This window comes from Phalacrocorax aristotelis, chromosome 6 (assembly GCF_949628215.1).
Source record: "Phalacrocorax aristotelis chromosome 6, bGulAri2.1, whole genome shotgun sequence".
Classification (NCBI taxonomy): domain Eukaryota; kingdom Metazoa; phylum Chordata; class Aves; order Suliformes; family Phalacrocoracidae; genus Phalacrocorax; species Phalacrocorax aristotelis.
The window spans coordinates 34,719,196-34,734,256 of record NC_134281.1 but is presented as its reverse complement, the minus strand read 5'-3'; the positions used below and the strand labels follow the sequence as shown (position 1 = coordinate 34,734,256).

The window sequence follows — 15,061 nt, the reverse complement described above, 5'->3', positions numbered from 1 at the left end:
CAGCTGCCATCCTTTGGTCAGGGATATGGGCGATGCTGGCGGGTGGTACCCACAGCCCCACTGGTCACTGCAGGGATGCTCTGGCTGGGAACAGGGCAGCTTCCCCCAGGGCTCATCCCCACCAGCCCCTGGGCCAGCTGGGGCTGGGCCAGCGGGCATCCCTGCCTGGTGTCAGGCTGTCACCAAAATAGGGAATAAACCTCCTAACACCAGTGTAGTGTTAAAAGGCAGCATTCTTTATTCACAGTGCCGGATGCACGGGGGATCCCTCCACATAACGTGCATACGGCGGATTACATCAACCAAAACTTATATTGTCTGGTTACATACATATGCATCAAATTTCCCGGAACTAATTATCATATTTACATAGTCATTACGCATGCGTCCTTGAAAGCTGAGGGGCATCTCCGGTGATCCCTGGTGGTCTCTGGTGGTCATATCAAGCGTCCTTTGATTGACCGCTTCTTACATGCATGCGCACTGCTAACATAATTTGTTTCTTTCTCCGTAGCACCCAAGCGGAATGTAAAGTATGTAAGGTAGAACGCCCTTCACCAAGGTTTCTAAAACACACCAAAAACCTATTACTTTGGTTACATTAAAACACTCCTCAACTTATTATTAAAATGGATAGGATACATAGGTAGTAGCCTAGCAATAATGTTAACATTTTAACTGTCCCATCACCTTGGTTTCAGAGACTAAAATACAGATCAAAGAATGCATAACAAAACCACTACTATCTTGGTGCCAAGGCTGCTCTCCCCTGCAAAGTTACCTCTGTGTTTCATTGGTAATTAACCCTAATTGCAGATGGTTTGTTGATCAACTAGGAGAGGTTCTTCCTGTCTTCTCCGGAGAAACTTTCAATGTAAACAGTGGAGGTCTGGGCAGCTTTCCAGCAAAGCAGGGGGGATGGAGGGAAGTCAGTAGTAAGATTTTTTTATGGTGAGAATCACCTGAGCTGGGCAAACAGTGATGCTGGTGAGCACTAGGCTATAAAGGGCAGCTCCTCTCCTCCCCCGGTGTCCCAGGAGAAGCCGTTATTCCTCCTGATCTCCAGACAGCAGGTGAGGAAGGGGACCCTCACAGCATGGATGCCGCTTTGGGATGCTCTGAAGTGGCTTATGGGTGAACAGGAGCCAGTCAGTCCCAACCCCGACAGCTCCCAAGAGCTGAGTGCTGGCCTTGCTGGATGGGGCAGGCTGCAACAATGCAATTTTCAGCCCCGTGTTGACTTTTGTCACTGCTTCTTTGAGGGGAAGATGAGCTGAGTCTGCAAATTGGCCCCAGAGCCGGGGATTAGCCCAGATAAAGGGGAACTGCACTGATGTGGCTGATTTGTCTCCTCAGCTTGGGTCTGGCAGGGATGAAAACAACGCTGTGCACGTAGTCCCTGCAGCCCTACCGGCCCTAGCTCTGCCTGTGCTATTGCTGCTGCTGCCCAATGCCAGGGCAAGGCTGGGATCCCCCATCTGTGCCCATGGCACCACCCTGCCCATGTCCCCACAGAGCAGCTTGGCTCACCCCAATGCCTCCCACTGAGACTGGGACTGGTGGGGCTGGGACACCCTGCTGCCAGTGTGCACTGGGGACGCCAAGCCATGCCTGGGAGATGGGGTGCAGGCATGAGGCAGTGGCATGTGCCAGGAAGGGGAGAGGAAGGCACAGACCCCAGGGCTGCCGTCTCCTCCAGCTGGCTGAAAAGGGCTGGATTCAGTCTGTATGATGGACTGAATCAAAATCGATCCGTATGATGATCATGGGAATGAAGCACCTCTCTATGAGGAAAGGCTGAGAGACCTGGGTTTGTTCAGCCTGGAGAAGAGAAGACTGAGGGGGGATCTTGTCAATACTTATCTGAAGGGTGGGTGTAAAGAGGATGGGGCCAGACTCTTTCCAGTGGTGCCCAACGACAGGCCAAGGGGCAATGGGCACAAGTTGGAACACAGGAAGTTCTACCTAAACATGAGAAAAATCTTCTTTCCTGTGAGGGTGACAGAGCAGTGGCACAGGCTGCCCAGAGAGGCTGTGGAGTCTCCTTCCCTGGAGACATTTAAAACCTACCTGAACGCGTTCCTGTACCCCCTGCTCTGGGTGTGCCTGCTCAAGCAGGGGGGTTGGATGAATTGATCTCCAGAGGTCCCTTCCAACCCCTACCATTCTGTGATTCTGTGGCTTATAGCAGGGCAGGTTTGCACCTTCTGGGTGCAGGCGGTATTCCCTGTCCCCAGGGGACTCAGTGTGACCCCTCAAGCTCTTGCAGGAGACGCGCCTGGGAGTGAGGAGGATGGTGGCAGCCGTCAGACTCGCCCTGCTGCTGCTGGGCTGTGCAGGGCTCCTGCAGCTCGCTGGTGAGTCCCACGGCTTAGGTGGAAGCCACTTTCACAGCGGGGCCGGGAGGGACCCATGCTTCTCTCCAGCCGGCAATGCCAGCTGTCCCCCATCCCTCACCATGGCTCTCCCTCCACAGGTGCCCGGTACATAAACTACTGCCCTATGGGCTGGTACTACTACAAGCTCAGCTGCTTAAAGTACTTCCGTCAGCTCCTAAGCTGGGATGAGGCTGAGGTAAGCCCACTGGGGTGTGCACATGGCTTTGGACCCCCCATCTCCCAGGGGTGTCCCAGCACTGATGGCTCTCCCTGCAGAGGCAGTGCCAGGCCAGTCATCCCAGTGCCCACCTAGCCTGGGTGGAGGAGCCCCGGGAGGCAGCCACCCTGCGGAAGATCATCTCCTACTACCAGCAGGTGCAGTCCGTCTGGCTCGGTCTCCGCTACGGGCATGAGGTGAGGTGGGGCCTGGTGGGGCTGGTGGGGGGCCAGGGAGCAGCAGAGTTATGCCTGTGACCCCTTTTCCCTGCACAGAGCCGAGCCTGGCAGTGGGTGAGTGGGGGCAAGTACAACGTTACCAGTGGGCTGGCTGGGAACAGTGCGCATGGGGGTACCTGTGGCATGCTGAACCACCTGAGCAGTGAGTGTCCAGACCCCGTGTTCTCCTCCAGCACTTGGTCTCGGCCGGCATCCCCCGCCACTCCTCCTCCTCTGGGGCTCTTCCCCCGCCGGGGGACTGTGGCGGGGGGAGCTGGTGCACTGTCCTCACTGTGGCCCTTGCTGACCCCCGGCCTGTCTCTCTGGCAGGCTTCACTCTGTGGTCCAGCGATGACTGCACCCAGAAGTATCACTATATCTGCAAGTTCACCCCTTAACACTGAGTACAGACCCCAGGCCCATGGGGGACCTCGTGGAGGAGCCCACAGCAGCGATGCTCCTTCCTTGCCACCTCTGTTCTTCTCTCCCCAACTCCTAAAAATACATCTATAAAAAAACAAGCATGCAAGTGCTGTGTGATTTTGGTGCTGGTGCAAAGCCCTGGTACAGTCCTTCTGCAGGTACCTGGGCAAGGGAGCAATAGGTGCTGCTGTGGCTCCCCAAGCTTCCCAGCTGCCAGGGGCTTCGGTGCAGCCGGTGCCAGCAGAGCTATTTAGGGGTGAGTCCCCTGGAGCTGTGTGGCCAGCAGCTCTCCTGGCTGCATGCTCATATTTGCTCATCCCCAGCCCTCTGGTGCTAAATGGGAGGGGTGGGAGGATGGGACATCCCTGGGGTGCAGGTGGGGAGGACAGGAGTGTCCCCAGGGTGCAGATATAGAGGAGAGCTGGGGCACAGATGTTGGTGGGGATGGGAGCTGTCATGGGTGTGCAGGCGTGGGAATGGGTGCCCCCCCAGGTGCAAATGGCTCCACAGGGGTCCAGGAGCTGCAATGTTGCCCCATGGCCATGTTGACAGCAGCACCAGGACCAAAGGTCCCTTCTTGTGTCACTGCAGTGTTGCCACAGGTATCACGTGGTTGTTTGCTCTGCTGTTTTGAAGATGGCTCTGTCCCCACCCAGCTCACGGGGTTGTTCACCGCCCCCCGCCACGGAGCAGCATGTGACAGAGGTGAACCGCATCCTGGGCAGCACAAATGGTGTGGACACCAAAGCCCCGGCTGCCCTCTGTTCCCTCCCCGGGACCGTGGGGGCAGTCAGGGAGGCCATACAGCACCTGATACACTGCGCAGCGACCACAGCCATGCCAGCAAGCCACAGGCACCAGAGCTACCACCCCACAGCATAGGGAGCCGTGGAGAGCTGCCCTGGCCGCAGCTGAGCACATTCCCAGGCTTTGGGGCACAAGATAGAGACGTCTTGCAAGTCCCCCCCTCCAAAGCCAACACTTGTTCCACTGTCCCTGTCGCGTTGGCTGGCGCTCAGTGACCTTTGAGCGCTGGGGTCTGGCATTCTGATAAGGGCCTGGAGGGCTGTGCTGTGCCGCCTGCGCAGTTTATAAAAGCACCACGCAGGGCCCATCCTGCTGTCTGTCTGTCCATCCCTCTTTTTGTGCAGCAGCTGGGGTGAAGATGCTGCGCTTGGTCAGCCGTGCTGCACGCTGCTGGGGGGCAAGGCGGGCAGCGCAGGGGCCAGAGCGGGCACCCCAGGGAGCCCAACACCCCATGGCTGTGCAGAGGGCATGGTGAGCACCCACGCGGATTGGGTGGGATGGAGGCATAACCAGGGTGGGGGGTTGGGGAGCTGGCAGTGCTCTTAAACTTTGCCGGGGAAAGGGGATGCTCTCCCTCCTCCCCACAATACCACCTGGCACAGGGAACCAGCAGAGATTTTCTGTGCCCATGGCCTGAGGTGCTTGATGGTGGCATCAACTTGGGGCACCGCCTGTCCCCAAGGCTCAGGGCCGCCATGGGACCGTTGCTGCTCCCTCTGCCCACAGCCTCTCCAGTGCTGCTGGAACAGGCACCTGGCCCAAGGACGTGGGCATCCTGGCACTGGAGGTGTACTTCCCCGCCCAGTATGTGGAGCAGGAGGAGCTGGAGCGGTATGATGGCGTGGAGGCCGGCAAGTACACGCGTGGCTTGGGCCAGCAGCAGATGGGCTTCTGTGCCGCTCATGAGGACATCAACTCCCTCTGCCTGACGGTGGTGCAGCGGCTGGTGGAGCGCGGGCGCCTCTCCTGGGACGCCATCGGCCGACTGGAGGTGGGCACCGAGACAGTCATTGACAAGTCCAAGGCCGTCAAGACCGTCCTCATGCAGCTCTTCCACGACTCGGGCAACACTGATGTGGAAGGCATCGACACCACCAACGCCTGCTATGGGGGCACAGCCTCGCTTTTCAATGCAGCTGACTGGGTGGAGTCCAGTGCCTGGGACGGTGGGTGTGGGCAGGGACTGTGCTGTGGGGATGGGGGAAGGAGGCAGGAGGTGGCCTGAAACCCAAAGATGCTCCAGCAAGCCTCAAAGGGAGCTTCTGCCCGCCCAGGCTCTCCATCAGCCCCATTTCTCACTTGCTTTGGCTGTCACACCCAGCAGCGTGGGGATGGGGATGTGTGAGGGCTGCAGGATGGATGCTCTCACCCACTGATGGCGCCCCTGTCCTCCCCCAGGTCGCTATGCCGTGGTGGTGTGTGGGGACATTGCTGTCTATGCCACAGGGAACGCACGGCCTACAGGAGGTGCTGGTGCCATTGCCATGCTGGTGGGACCCAACGCCCCACTGGTGCTGGAGAGAGGTCAGTGCCATGAGACCCCAGGGGTGATGAGCGGATGGGTGCCATTCCTGGGGGCCATACGCCCATGTAACAGCCCCAGACGGAGCTGCTGAGCTCTGGCAGCACCAGCTCTGCTAACCCTGGTGGCTGCCTGGTGCTGGGTACCCCAGGATCCTGGCTGGCCGTATACCTGTGGGCACCTTGGAGCGATCCAGGGAGGCTGGTGGATGCTGGGGCTGGCATGGCAGGCAGCACCCATGGGTGCTTGCCATCCAGCTGGGACCGCCTGGCACTCCCTGGCAGTCAGCTCTTCCTGTGCCCCCAGGCCTGCGGGGAACCCACATGGAGCATGCCTATGACTTCTACAAGCCAGACCTGGCCTCTGAATACCCAGTGGTGGATGGGCAGCTCTCCATCCAGTGCTACCTGCGGGCGCTGGACCGCTGCTATGCTGTGTACCGCCGGAAGGCAGAGAGACAGTGGCAGCAGGGTAAGTGGTGGCACCCCTGGGGTACCCACACCATCCTGCTAGATGCTGACAGCCCTCATATTGCCTTCCAGCTGGCATCCAGAGGCCCTTCACCCTTGACGACTTCAAGTTCATCATCTTCCACACGCCCTTCTGCAAGCTGGTGCAGAAGTCAGTGGGGCGGCTGCTGCTGAACGACTTCCTGGCCACCCCCAACCCTGATATGGCCACTGGCCCCTACAAGGGGCTGCAGCCCTTCCGGTGGGTCTGCATGCTGTGTCCCCTGTCCCCCAGCCCAGCTGGGGATGTGCCTGTGAGGGGTTCGAGCCGGCCTCTCTCCGGGCAGTGGCGTGAAGCTGGAGGATACCTACACCAGCAAGGAGGTGGAGAAGGCGTTCCAGGCGGCCAGCCAGGAGATCTTCGACCAGAAGACCAAGCCGTCCCTGCTCCTCGCCTCCCGGAACGGCAACATGTACACGCCTTCCATGTATGGTTGCCTGGCCTCCCTCCTGGCACAGTGAGTCCACCCAAAAGCTGGCTCAGGGTGGGGGGGAGTGCATTTTGGGGAGGGTATTCTCTGGATTGGCTGGTTTAGGGAGCAGGTGCCAACACTAATGCCCCTCCACTGTAACAGAGACCCAACGCTTTCATTGCACGTAACCTTGTGCTGTCTCCCAGCCAGCCTTTTCATCCCAGTTTGCTAGAGCTGGGCTGGCATATAAAGTCCTTCTGTCAGCGCTGGGAGGATGAAAACCCCCTTGTCATGCCTGGGAAAATGGCTGTTCCTTGCCACTGCCATTGGCAAAGGAGCCATGGGAATGCCAGGCACCGGGGCAGGGGGGACAAAGGCCTCATCCCACTGCCCCTCCTTGGGCAGCCCTGGTGCTCCCCAGCCCCAAGCCCCTGCCACAGGCATCTTCTTGCTCTGGGGCCACCTGCCCTTGGCAACGTGGCAACGAGTTGCCATTTAATCCAGCCCCAAGTCCCAGGTCCCCGCTGCCTGTGAAAGGTACAGGAGGCAGCTGCTGACATGGCCCCCACAGCCCTGCATCCCCTCCCCAGCCCATAATCCACTCCGACCCCACTAAGCCCTCATGGCAGATCCTCGGCGCGGGACCTGGCCGGCTCCCGGATCGGCGCCTTCTCCTACGGCTCAGGGCTGGCTGCCAGCATGTTCTCCCTTCGTGTCTCACAGGATGCAGCCCCAGGTGAGCACCATGGGAGAGGGGGGCCAGGAGGGGAGTGCAGCGTGGGGCAGTGGGGCCAGGGCCACTGGTAGTACCGTCTCACCTGGAGGGTCCCTGCCACCAGGTTCACCCCTGGATAAGCTAGTCTCCAGCCTGGCCGACCTGTCAGCTCGCCTGGATGCCCGCAAACGTGTGGCCCCACAGGACTTTGCTGAGATCATGAAGAGGCGGGAGGAGACGCATCACTTGGGTGAGTGGGGCCGGGGGGGTACGTGACGCAACCCTGCTGGTGCCCCACAGCCCGGCTGAGCATCACCACCCTCTCCACACAGCCGACCACACTCCCCACGGCTCCCAGGCAGATCTCTTCCCTGGCACCTGGTACCTGACACGGGTGGATGCCAAGTATCGCCGGGAATATGCCAGGAAGCCCATCTAGCGGTGACCAAAGCGGTGAGCTGCAGGGAGGGGGACGCTCTCCTCCCCACCGGCATCCCTGCTCACCCCAGATCCAGTGCTGGCCTCTGTGGGAAACCTCACCCTGGATGGCCAGGAAGTGGTGGCAGTGCCTTGGGCTCCAGAGCTGGTGGAGACAGAGGTGTTTTCTGCAAAGGCCCGGGCACCACAGGGGAATAAACATGCAAATGAGAGGGGGCAGCAGCCCGGCTCTGGCTCCTGGTCACAAGTGGTCCCCTCCCACCCCAGGGCCCTTCCCTCAACCACCACGGGGCTGGATCCGTGGTCCCTTATGGGATTTATCCCATGGGCACCCAATGCAGCTGCCTGCCCTATTGGACATGTGCCTCAGTACCCCCCATTTTCCTAGGATGGGAGCATGCCTCAGCATTTTGGGGGAGCCAGGTAAACCCCAGCTCCCCGGTCTCCAGTTTGGGGGTGGTAAGGTACTGTTTTCCCTGTGATGCCAGCAAATTGAAACATCCGCATGGGAAAACCCAGGTGGGAGGAGGGGGCAGGCGATGTAGGGGCTTACAGGAGGGCTCAGTCCCCCTTGGAGCACTGCCTGCTCGCTGGGCCATGCCCTGGCACAGGACCATGGCTGGATGGGACCTCAGGAGGGCTGCAGCAACCATGGAGGCCTTTGCACCCTTGAGCAAACAGCAGCAGGGCCAGGGGGCAGGAGGGACTTGGGCAGGGGGCAGGAGGGACAGAGCCTGCAGGAGCTTTGGGGTTAGGAACAAGGGACTGCACAGAAAAGATATCACACACTCTCCCCTCGTGGACCCTTTATTGAATGTGGGGCCACCCCAAGCTCAGCATGGGAGCCAGGGGTGGCCGGGTGTGATGCCCGCCCAGCTCGGGGGGGATCCAGGTGCTGTGGCCACGGGGGGAGTCCTTGCCAGCAGCTGGGGGCTACAGGTGGAGCTGGAAGACCTCCGTGACATGTGGCTTCAGCTCACCAAGGTTGGACAGGGGGGCTGAGAGCCCCACGACACTCCACTGCTCCCCAGCCACTATGCCAGAGCTGTGGTAGGACTGGAGCTGGACCCCTGCCTTCCCCAGCAACCCTAGGGAGAAGGAGAGGGGTTAGGGGCTGCAGGCTGCCCCACCACCCAAGCATCCAGCAGGTAGCAGGGCTCTGCCCACCCCAACACTCCTTAAGAGATCCACGATGCCATTTCTTTCCCCCACTCCAAGTACTTTGCTCCAAGCCGCCAACCCTGTCTCTCCATGCAACATCTGCCCCCTCCCTGCTGCGGCTAGAGATCAGTTCTGGGGATGATGTGGGGTCCCCCCAGACTGCCCCCCACTCGGGAGCAACATGGGGTGCTCACCGGCAAGCGCGGGCAGCGCACTGGACTCGGAGGCTTTGGCTCTGTAGATTAGGATGGGGCCAGCCAGTGGGGCCGGCTGCTTGAAGGTGGCCCCATTAAGCTCCCGCAGCACTGGGGTGCTGCCCTGCACCGTCCCCGTTGCCCGATGCGGGGTGCCCTGCAGGGCCACCTGCAGCAAGCCGGCGCTGCTGTCGGGCTCAGGGGCCACATCGCTGTGGGTGGTCATAACCTGCCGGAGAGACGTGGCTGCTCAGCACCCAGGTCCTGCACATGGCAGGGTGCGAGGAAAGGATGTCCTCAGAGGCCACCCTATGGGATGCCCCCCCAGTCTGACAGGTGCATTAACAGCTCCACAGGGCGACCCTGGGCTTGTGCTGCTTGACAGGGAAGGAGAGGGTCTGGGTGCGCCACGCTGATATGTAGAGCCCCGGGTGTGCACGCACCTTCAGCCCAGCCTCCTGGGCCAGCAGCAGGGCGTTCACCAGGGTGACCTCCTTCTGTGCCCCTCCAGCCAGCATACCCGCGGCCACAGCAGGTGTCAGGTAGCTCCCAGCCTCCCGCAGGGGTGTCCCTGGGGTGCAGGGAGGAGGCAGGGGGTGGATGGGTGAGCAGCAGAGAGGTCAACCCCACACTGGAACTGCCAGCCTGGGGGTGGTCCTTCCACCAACCCATTTATACATCCACCCTCCCTCCCATCCATGCACCCGTCCATACCGCTACACCCCCATCCTCCCACCCCACCATCTAACCACCCTCCTGTCCATCCCTCCACCTGGCTGCGCACCCATCCCTCCTCCCATCTGACCAGCCCAGTGGGTCCCCACTCACCCCTGTGTGCTGCCCACCCATCGGGGTCCCTGTGCCCAGGCATGGGGTGCAGCCTGCCCAGCTCACCTAGAGTGCAGACCTGCACGCTGCCCTGTGCCTGCTTGCCTATCGTCCGCAGCACCACGCCCAGGGCCCTGGCCAGGGTGATCCAGGGCTTGCTCTGGGGTGCGAAAGCCTTGCTGAGAGCCTGCCCATTGACCTGCGAGGGAGTGCAGGATGTGTTATGGGAACCCGCCAGTGAGCACACAGGATTGCTCCCAATGCACCCATGCTTTATGGATGGGGAAACTGAGGCACAGAGGTCAGGTGCCAGGTGGGGGAACTTACTATGCCAGCCAGCCCCTTCCCTGTGGCCATGTCCACAATCTGCATGGCGATCTCCTTGCCGCAGCGGCTCTGCGCCTCCTGCGTGCTGGCACCCAGGTGCGGGCAGCAGATGACATTGGGGTGGTTCACCAGGTCACGGTCCTTTGGGGGCTCCTGCCAACACAGTCCCATGCCATCGTCAGCCCCCGGCACCCACCTGGGAGCCTGGGTTAGGGCATTTACACCCTCTTCCCTTGCAAGGAGAGGAGCTGGGGAGGGCTGTCCCTGGCTCAACTAGGTTTGCTGCTCTGCTCTGCCCTGGCCTGGCTTGGGTGGAGTTAAGGTGATTCTTAGCTGAAGCCAACGTCCGGGGATCCCCGTGGCCCCACTCACCTGTGTGAAGACGTCAAGGGCAGCCCCACCACACTGCCCTGACTGCAGCGCCCGCAGCAGCGCGCCTTCATCCACAATGCCGCCACGGGCACAGTTCACCACCTGCACGCCACGGCGGCACTTGGCGAACGTGCTGTCGTTCAGGAGGCCTGCGGAGGGAGGGAGCCATGAGGAGCCGTGAGGTGCCGTGAGCAGTGGGAGGCTGCCCCTGGCTCCCTCTGAGCCCCCCCCCACGCCAGTGCCAGCCCCATACCCATGGTGGAGGGCAGCAGCGGTGTGTGCACCGTGATGAAGTCGCAGCGGGGCCAGATCTGCTCCAGCGGCAACTGCTCCACACCAAAGGCGGCCGAGGCTTCAGGGGTGATGATGGGGTCATAGCCTATGGTCTGAGGCAGAGCGGGCCCTCGCTCCTGCAGCCTGGCATGGTGCTTACAGCCATGCCAGGGGTGTCCATGCTCTCCATTGCTCCCCATCGTTCCTCCCTGCCTCAGCTCCTTACCTTCATGCCAAAAGCCTGCATGCGGGTGGCCACCTCCCTGCCGATGCGCCCTAGCCCCAGCACGCCCAGAGTCTTCCCGTTCAGCTCCATGCCCATGTACTAGGGTGCAAAGCAGAGAGTGAGTGACCGTGCCCTACATGGGCATGCGCCGCCCCATCTTGCCCAGGGCGCTGTGCCTGCCTCCTACCTTCTTACGGTCCCACTTGCCCTCCTTCATGGAGGCAGCTGCCTGCGGGATCTGCCTGAAAGGGGAGGCTGTGGTCAGCACAGGGGCAGGGGGCTGTGGGGTGCATGTCCATCCCCCCATCCTGCCTCGCGCTCACCTGGCCAAGCACAGGATCATCCCACAGGTGAGCTCGGCGGCGCTGAGGCTGTTCCCAGTGGGTGTGCTGGGGATGGAGAGTGGTGTCACTGGTTTGTCACCCCCAGGCTGACGGGGGTCTGCATGCACCCTGAGAGGCCAGACACCCGCAGGGTGGTGCCAGGGTGGGGAGGCACCCTGCTGAAGCCTCCCCGGTCTCCCCAGGCGCACAGGCAGGGACGTCCCCATGCTCCTGCTCTTACTTCATGACCAGGACACCCTTCCTGGTGGCCGCCTCCACGTCGACGTTGTCCACGCCGGTGCCCGCTCTGCCCACCACCCGCAGCCTCTCCGCCGCCTCCAGCACGTCGGCCGTGACTTTGGTGGCCGAGCGGACGATGAGCCCATCGCAGTCCTGGCAGGGGGGGCACAGGCACGGCAGGTGGGACCGGGGCTGGGGCTGGCAGTCCCGGGGTGGGCCGGGGGGGCCGGCGGGCTGGGGGCAGCCGCGGCCGGGGGCTGGGACCCGCCGTGCGAAACCGGCCGCGTTCTTGCATCAGACGGGAGGCGGGGACCGCCAGGCGAGGGGGGTTCTGCGGCCACCCGCGACAGCCGAACCCCAGCTGCGCCCACCCACGCCCCCACCCACCCGTGGGTGCATCCCGGCCGCGCCGCGCTCACCCGGATCTCCCGCAGCAGCTCCTCCTTGCTCAGGCCGGGTTTCTCCTGCACTCGGAGGCCGCCGGCCTGCAGGATCTCCCGGCAGCAGGGGTCCAGGCTGTCGCTGATCAGCACCTTCTGCAGCTTCCCCAGCGCCATGGCGGGACCCGGGACGGGACGGGACGGGGGTGCCGGCTCTCTTCGCACGCCGCCGGGAGGCTGCTGCTGCCCGCCCGCCGCGCTAAAAGGGCTGCGAGCGGGGCACGTTTTTCGGGCTCATTGGGTCCCGTCTCCATAATCCCACCTCCTTCCCTTCCCCTCCCCGCCCCGGGTTCCCCCCCGCCCCCGGAGGGAGGAGGAGGAGGGGGGGAGTGGGGTCAGGGCTGCGGCGGGTCCCCCCCAGCAGCCCCAGAGCAAGGGGCTGGAAAGCAGCGAAGCCGAGGGGAGCGGGGGGGCAGCGTGTGTGTGTGTGTGTCCCCCGGCACCGCGGCCGTGCCTCAGTTTCCCTGTCCCGCACATCACAGCGCAGCGAGGCAGGAGGGGAACGGTGGTGGCAGTCACTGTGGTGCACATGGTTCCCCGCAAAGCTGGGGGTGCTGCCGGCAGGGGAGCAGCCCGGCCCCCAGCCCATGGCAAACCCAGCCACGTCTCCCCAGCTCGCCCAGGAATGGGAGTTCGCCAGGCCCCATAGCCCAGAGGTGAGGCAGTGCCGTGGACCCGGCCCACCCCCAGCATCACGCCCACTGTTGAGCAATGCCCCCGATAAGGGGCCAGGGGCACGGGGCCAGCCCTGGCCACCTGCTCCCAATGATGTGGGGTGCACAGGAGCCGCCCAACAAACACCCTCCGTGGGGCAAGAGCTATGTGGCTGTGTCCAGTGACCTCGTTGGGGAAAGTGCCGGCCTTCAAGAGGGGATGGTGTGGCGACCCCATGGGGCCGCACAGCCTGGCACAACGGATGGCAAAGGATGGAGGATGTCCCCTTGCTCATGGGGACAAAACCTCACAGTACAGCAGGACCAGACAGACACCAAGTCCTCCCTGGGGGGAGCCAGGATGTGGCTCTTCCTTGCCCACCACTTCCCATGCACTCGGGGTGGCCAGCAGGGATAGCGTACTCCCAAGCCAGGTCCTGATGGGACTGGCCCCCTTGTCTGGGCTGTGTGTGCCCCAAGCAGCAGGGCTGGACCAAACCACCCTGTGTGAAGCCTGGGGCAGCCCCAGAGGCTGTTAAACCCAGCAAAGCCCAAGTGATGGACCAGTGCTGCCAACATGTGAGCACCCAGAACTATGTACGCCCCAGCACTGCATACACCCTGGTGCTATGTACACCCTGGCACTGCCTATACCCCAGTGCTACGTACATCGCAGCCACAGCCAGGGAACAACCATGACGCCAGAGGGGAGAAAGTCCAGGGCAGCCAACACAGGGCAAGAGATAGGGTCAAGGGCAGCAGCTGAAGAAATCTACAGCGGGGTCCCAAAATGGCCCATCGGCAGGGCTGTGACTTGGGGACAGGGCTTCCCCTCCACAGCCTCACACGTGGCGTGGGCTGGGGGCACCCATGCTGCGGGACGTGCTGTGGCTGGGACATGTACCAGCAGCCCCGCTGGCCCTTGGCACAGCTCCACCGCCAGCTCTGGCCTCTGTTAACCATTAAGACCTTGCTCAAGGTGCACACCGACCCGGCGTCTCAGCACCCTGCCGGTGCTGTCTGGGTTTACCCAACACCTCCATACATCTCCATGGACTCCTTCCTGCACGGCGCCTGTGGCCCGCTTGTACAGAGGCCACGCGTGGCCAAGCCACCGCTGCTGCATCATATTTGCCGTCTTTTCCCGGCCGTCTGGTGCCCTCTCCTGGGGAACAGCGCTGGAGGCACAGCAGCATCCCAGCACCCTGTCCCTTGCGAGGGGCCTGCTGGGACGCAGGGGGTGCTGGCGGGGTGGTGATGCTGCCAGGCATGTCCTCCCACACTGTCCAAGGGAGCCAGTCGAAGAGACCTGAATCCGGTCCCTGCCTGTGTCCCGAGGAAGGGCCCTCGGGCTGGTGGGGACCCCAGAGCTGGCAGACCCAGGGGCATGGGTACCCAGGGAACATGGGCTGTAGCGGCTGATGAACCACCAGGGTGGAGTCTGGGGGTTATGGGGACATGGCAACCCACTGCTGATCGCATTAACACTGGGGTCCTGGATGAGCTCTGCCTGGTGGCAGGTGTGGGGGGGGTCAGAGGGTACAGCCAGCCAAAGGGCCGTGGGTGCAGGATGGAGGAGAGTGTTGGGGGGAGTGGTGCCTGCAGAGGGAATGGGACTGGGGGACAAGGCAGGGGCAGCACTGGGACTGGGGTGTCAAGCAGGGAAAGGAATTAGGGGGGTCAAAGGGGACCGGGGTTGGGATAGGGGGTGGCAAAGGAGAGGCAAGGGGAAGGGCAACTGGGGTAATTAGGTTGGGATGGTGGGTGTTAAAGGGTGGTTGGGGTGATGGTGGGGTCAAGGGGGATAGAGGATGACAGGGGTGTCCCAGTGAAGAACTGGGAAGTCATGGAAGATTAGAGAGCAAGTGGGTGTTAGATTAGAGAGTGTTGTGGGGCTGGAAGGGCACCCAGGGGCCTCATGGGGCTCTGAGGGTGACAAGGGGGATTGGGGGTGTCAGGCTGAGATAGAAGCAGCCATGGAAAATGAGGGTGGTAGGGGATGACAAGGAGGACTGGAGGTAACTGGGGTGACAGGGATCAGGGATGGTGCCTGGGGGACTGAAGAGTGGGGAAGGATTGGGGTTCAGCCCAGAGGGAGTGGGGGCAATAGAGGGTTGGGGCGGGGGGTGGCCGTGTCGGTCGGGGCAGGCTGGCTGCTGGGTGGGAGTCGGGGGAGACGAAGTGGGGGGATGGAGAGAGGGGGGCAGAGGGAGGGAGCAGGGAGGGATGGAGCAGGAAAGGAAGGATGGAGGGTCAGAGAGAGGGATGGAGGGAGGGAAGCAGGGATGGATGGATGGATGAAGGATGGAGGCAGGGAGGAGGAGGAGGAGGAGGAGGAGGAGATGCAGCGGCGGGCGGAGCCGGCCGGTGCCGCAGAGCCGCCT

The 15,061-nt window shown here is 62.3% G+C and overlaps 3 protein-coding genes across 5 annotated transcripts; 2 read left to right on the top strand and 1 right to left on the bottom strand.

Annotated features, from left to right (window-relative positions):
• The first annotated feature begins 419 nt into the window (after positions 1–419).
• REG4 (regenerating family member 4) lies at positions 420–3,328 on the top strand. 2 transcript variants are annotated; one of them, XM_075097130.1, is made up of 6 exons: positions 420–1,073; positions 2,261–2,357; positions 2,477–2,574; positions 2,655–2,792; positions 2,871–2,976; positions 3,144–3,328. In XM_075097130.1, the coding sequence occupies exons 2-6, from the start codon at positions 2,294–2,296 to the stop codon at positions 3,209–3,211; spliced, it is 474 nt and encodes a 157-aa protein (XP_074953231.1). In that variant the 5' UTR covers positions 420–1,073; positions 2,261–2,293; the 3' UTR covers positions 3,212–3,328. The 2 variants fall into 2 exon arrangements, with proteins under 2 accessions (XP_074953231.1, XP_074953230.1); XM_075097129.1 differs by having other exon boundaries at positions 421–1,073; positions 2,270–2,357.
• Positions 3,329–4,346: 1,018 nt separating this feature from the next.
• Positions 4,347–7,862, top strand: HMGCS2 (3-hydroxy-3-methylglutaryl-CoA synthase 2). 2 transcript variants are annotated; one of them, XM_075097127.1, is made up of 9 exons: positions 4,347–4,514; positions 4,770–5,209; positions 5,442–5,567; positions 5,872–6,036; positions 6,108–6,276; positions 6,362–6,532; positions 7,105–7,223; positions 7,327–7,452; positions 7,535–7,862. In XM_075097127.1, exons 1-9 carry the CDS (start codon positions 4,402–4,404, stop codon positions 7,639–7,641), a joined length of 1,536 nt encoding a protein of 511 aa, XP_074953228.1. In that variant the 5' UTR covers positions 4,347–4,401; the 3' UTR covers positions 7,642–7,862. The 2 variants fall into 2 exon arrangements, with proteins under 2 accessions (XP_074953228.1, XP_074953229.1); XM_075097128.1 differs by having other exon boundaries at positions 4,348–4,514; positions 7,117–7,223.
• A 569-nt stretch (positions 7,863–8,431) lies between these two features.
• Positions 8,432–12,273, bottom strand: PHGDH (phosphoglycerate dehydrogenase). Its single transcript, XM_075097126.1, has 12 exons — positions 12,004–12,273; positions 11,586–11,737; positions 11,345–11,410; positions 11,209–11,263; positions 11,022–11,120; positions 10,776–10,908; positions 10,523–10,671; positions 10,151–10,303; positions 9,890–10,022; positions 9,439–9,566; positions 8,996–9,224; positions 8,432–8,728 (listed from the first exon to the last, which is right to left on the bottom strand). Exons 1-12 carry the CDS (start codon positions 12,139–12,141, stop codon positions 8,574–8,576), a joined length of 1,590 nt encoding a protein of 529 aa, XP_074953227.1. The 5' UTR covers positions 12,142–12,273; the 3' UTR covers positions 8,432–8,573.
• Between the last annotated feature and the right edge of the window lie 2,788 nt (positions 12,274–15,061).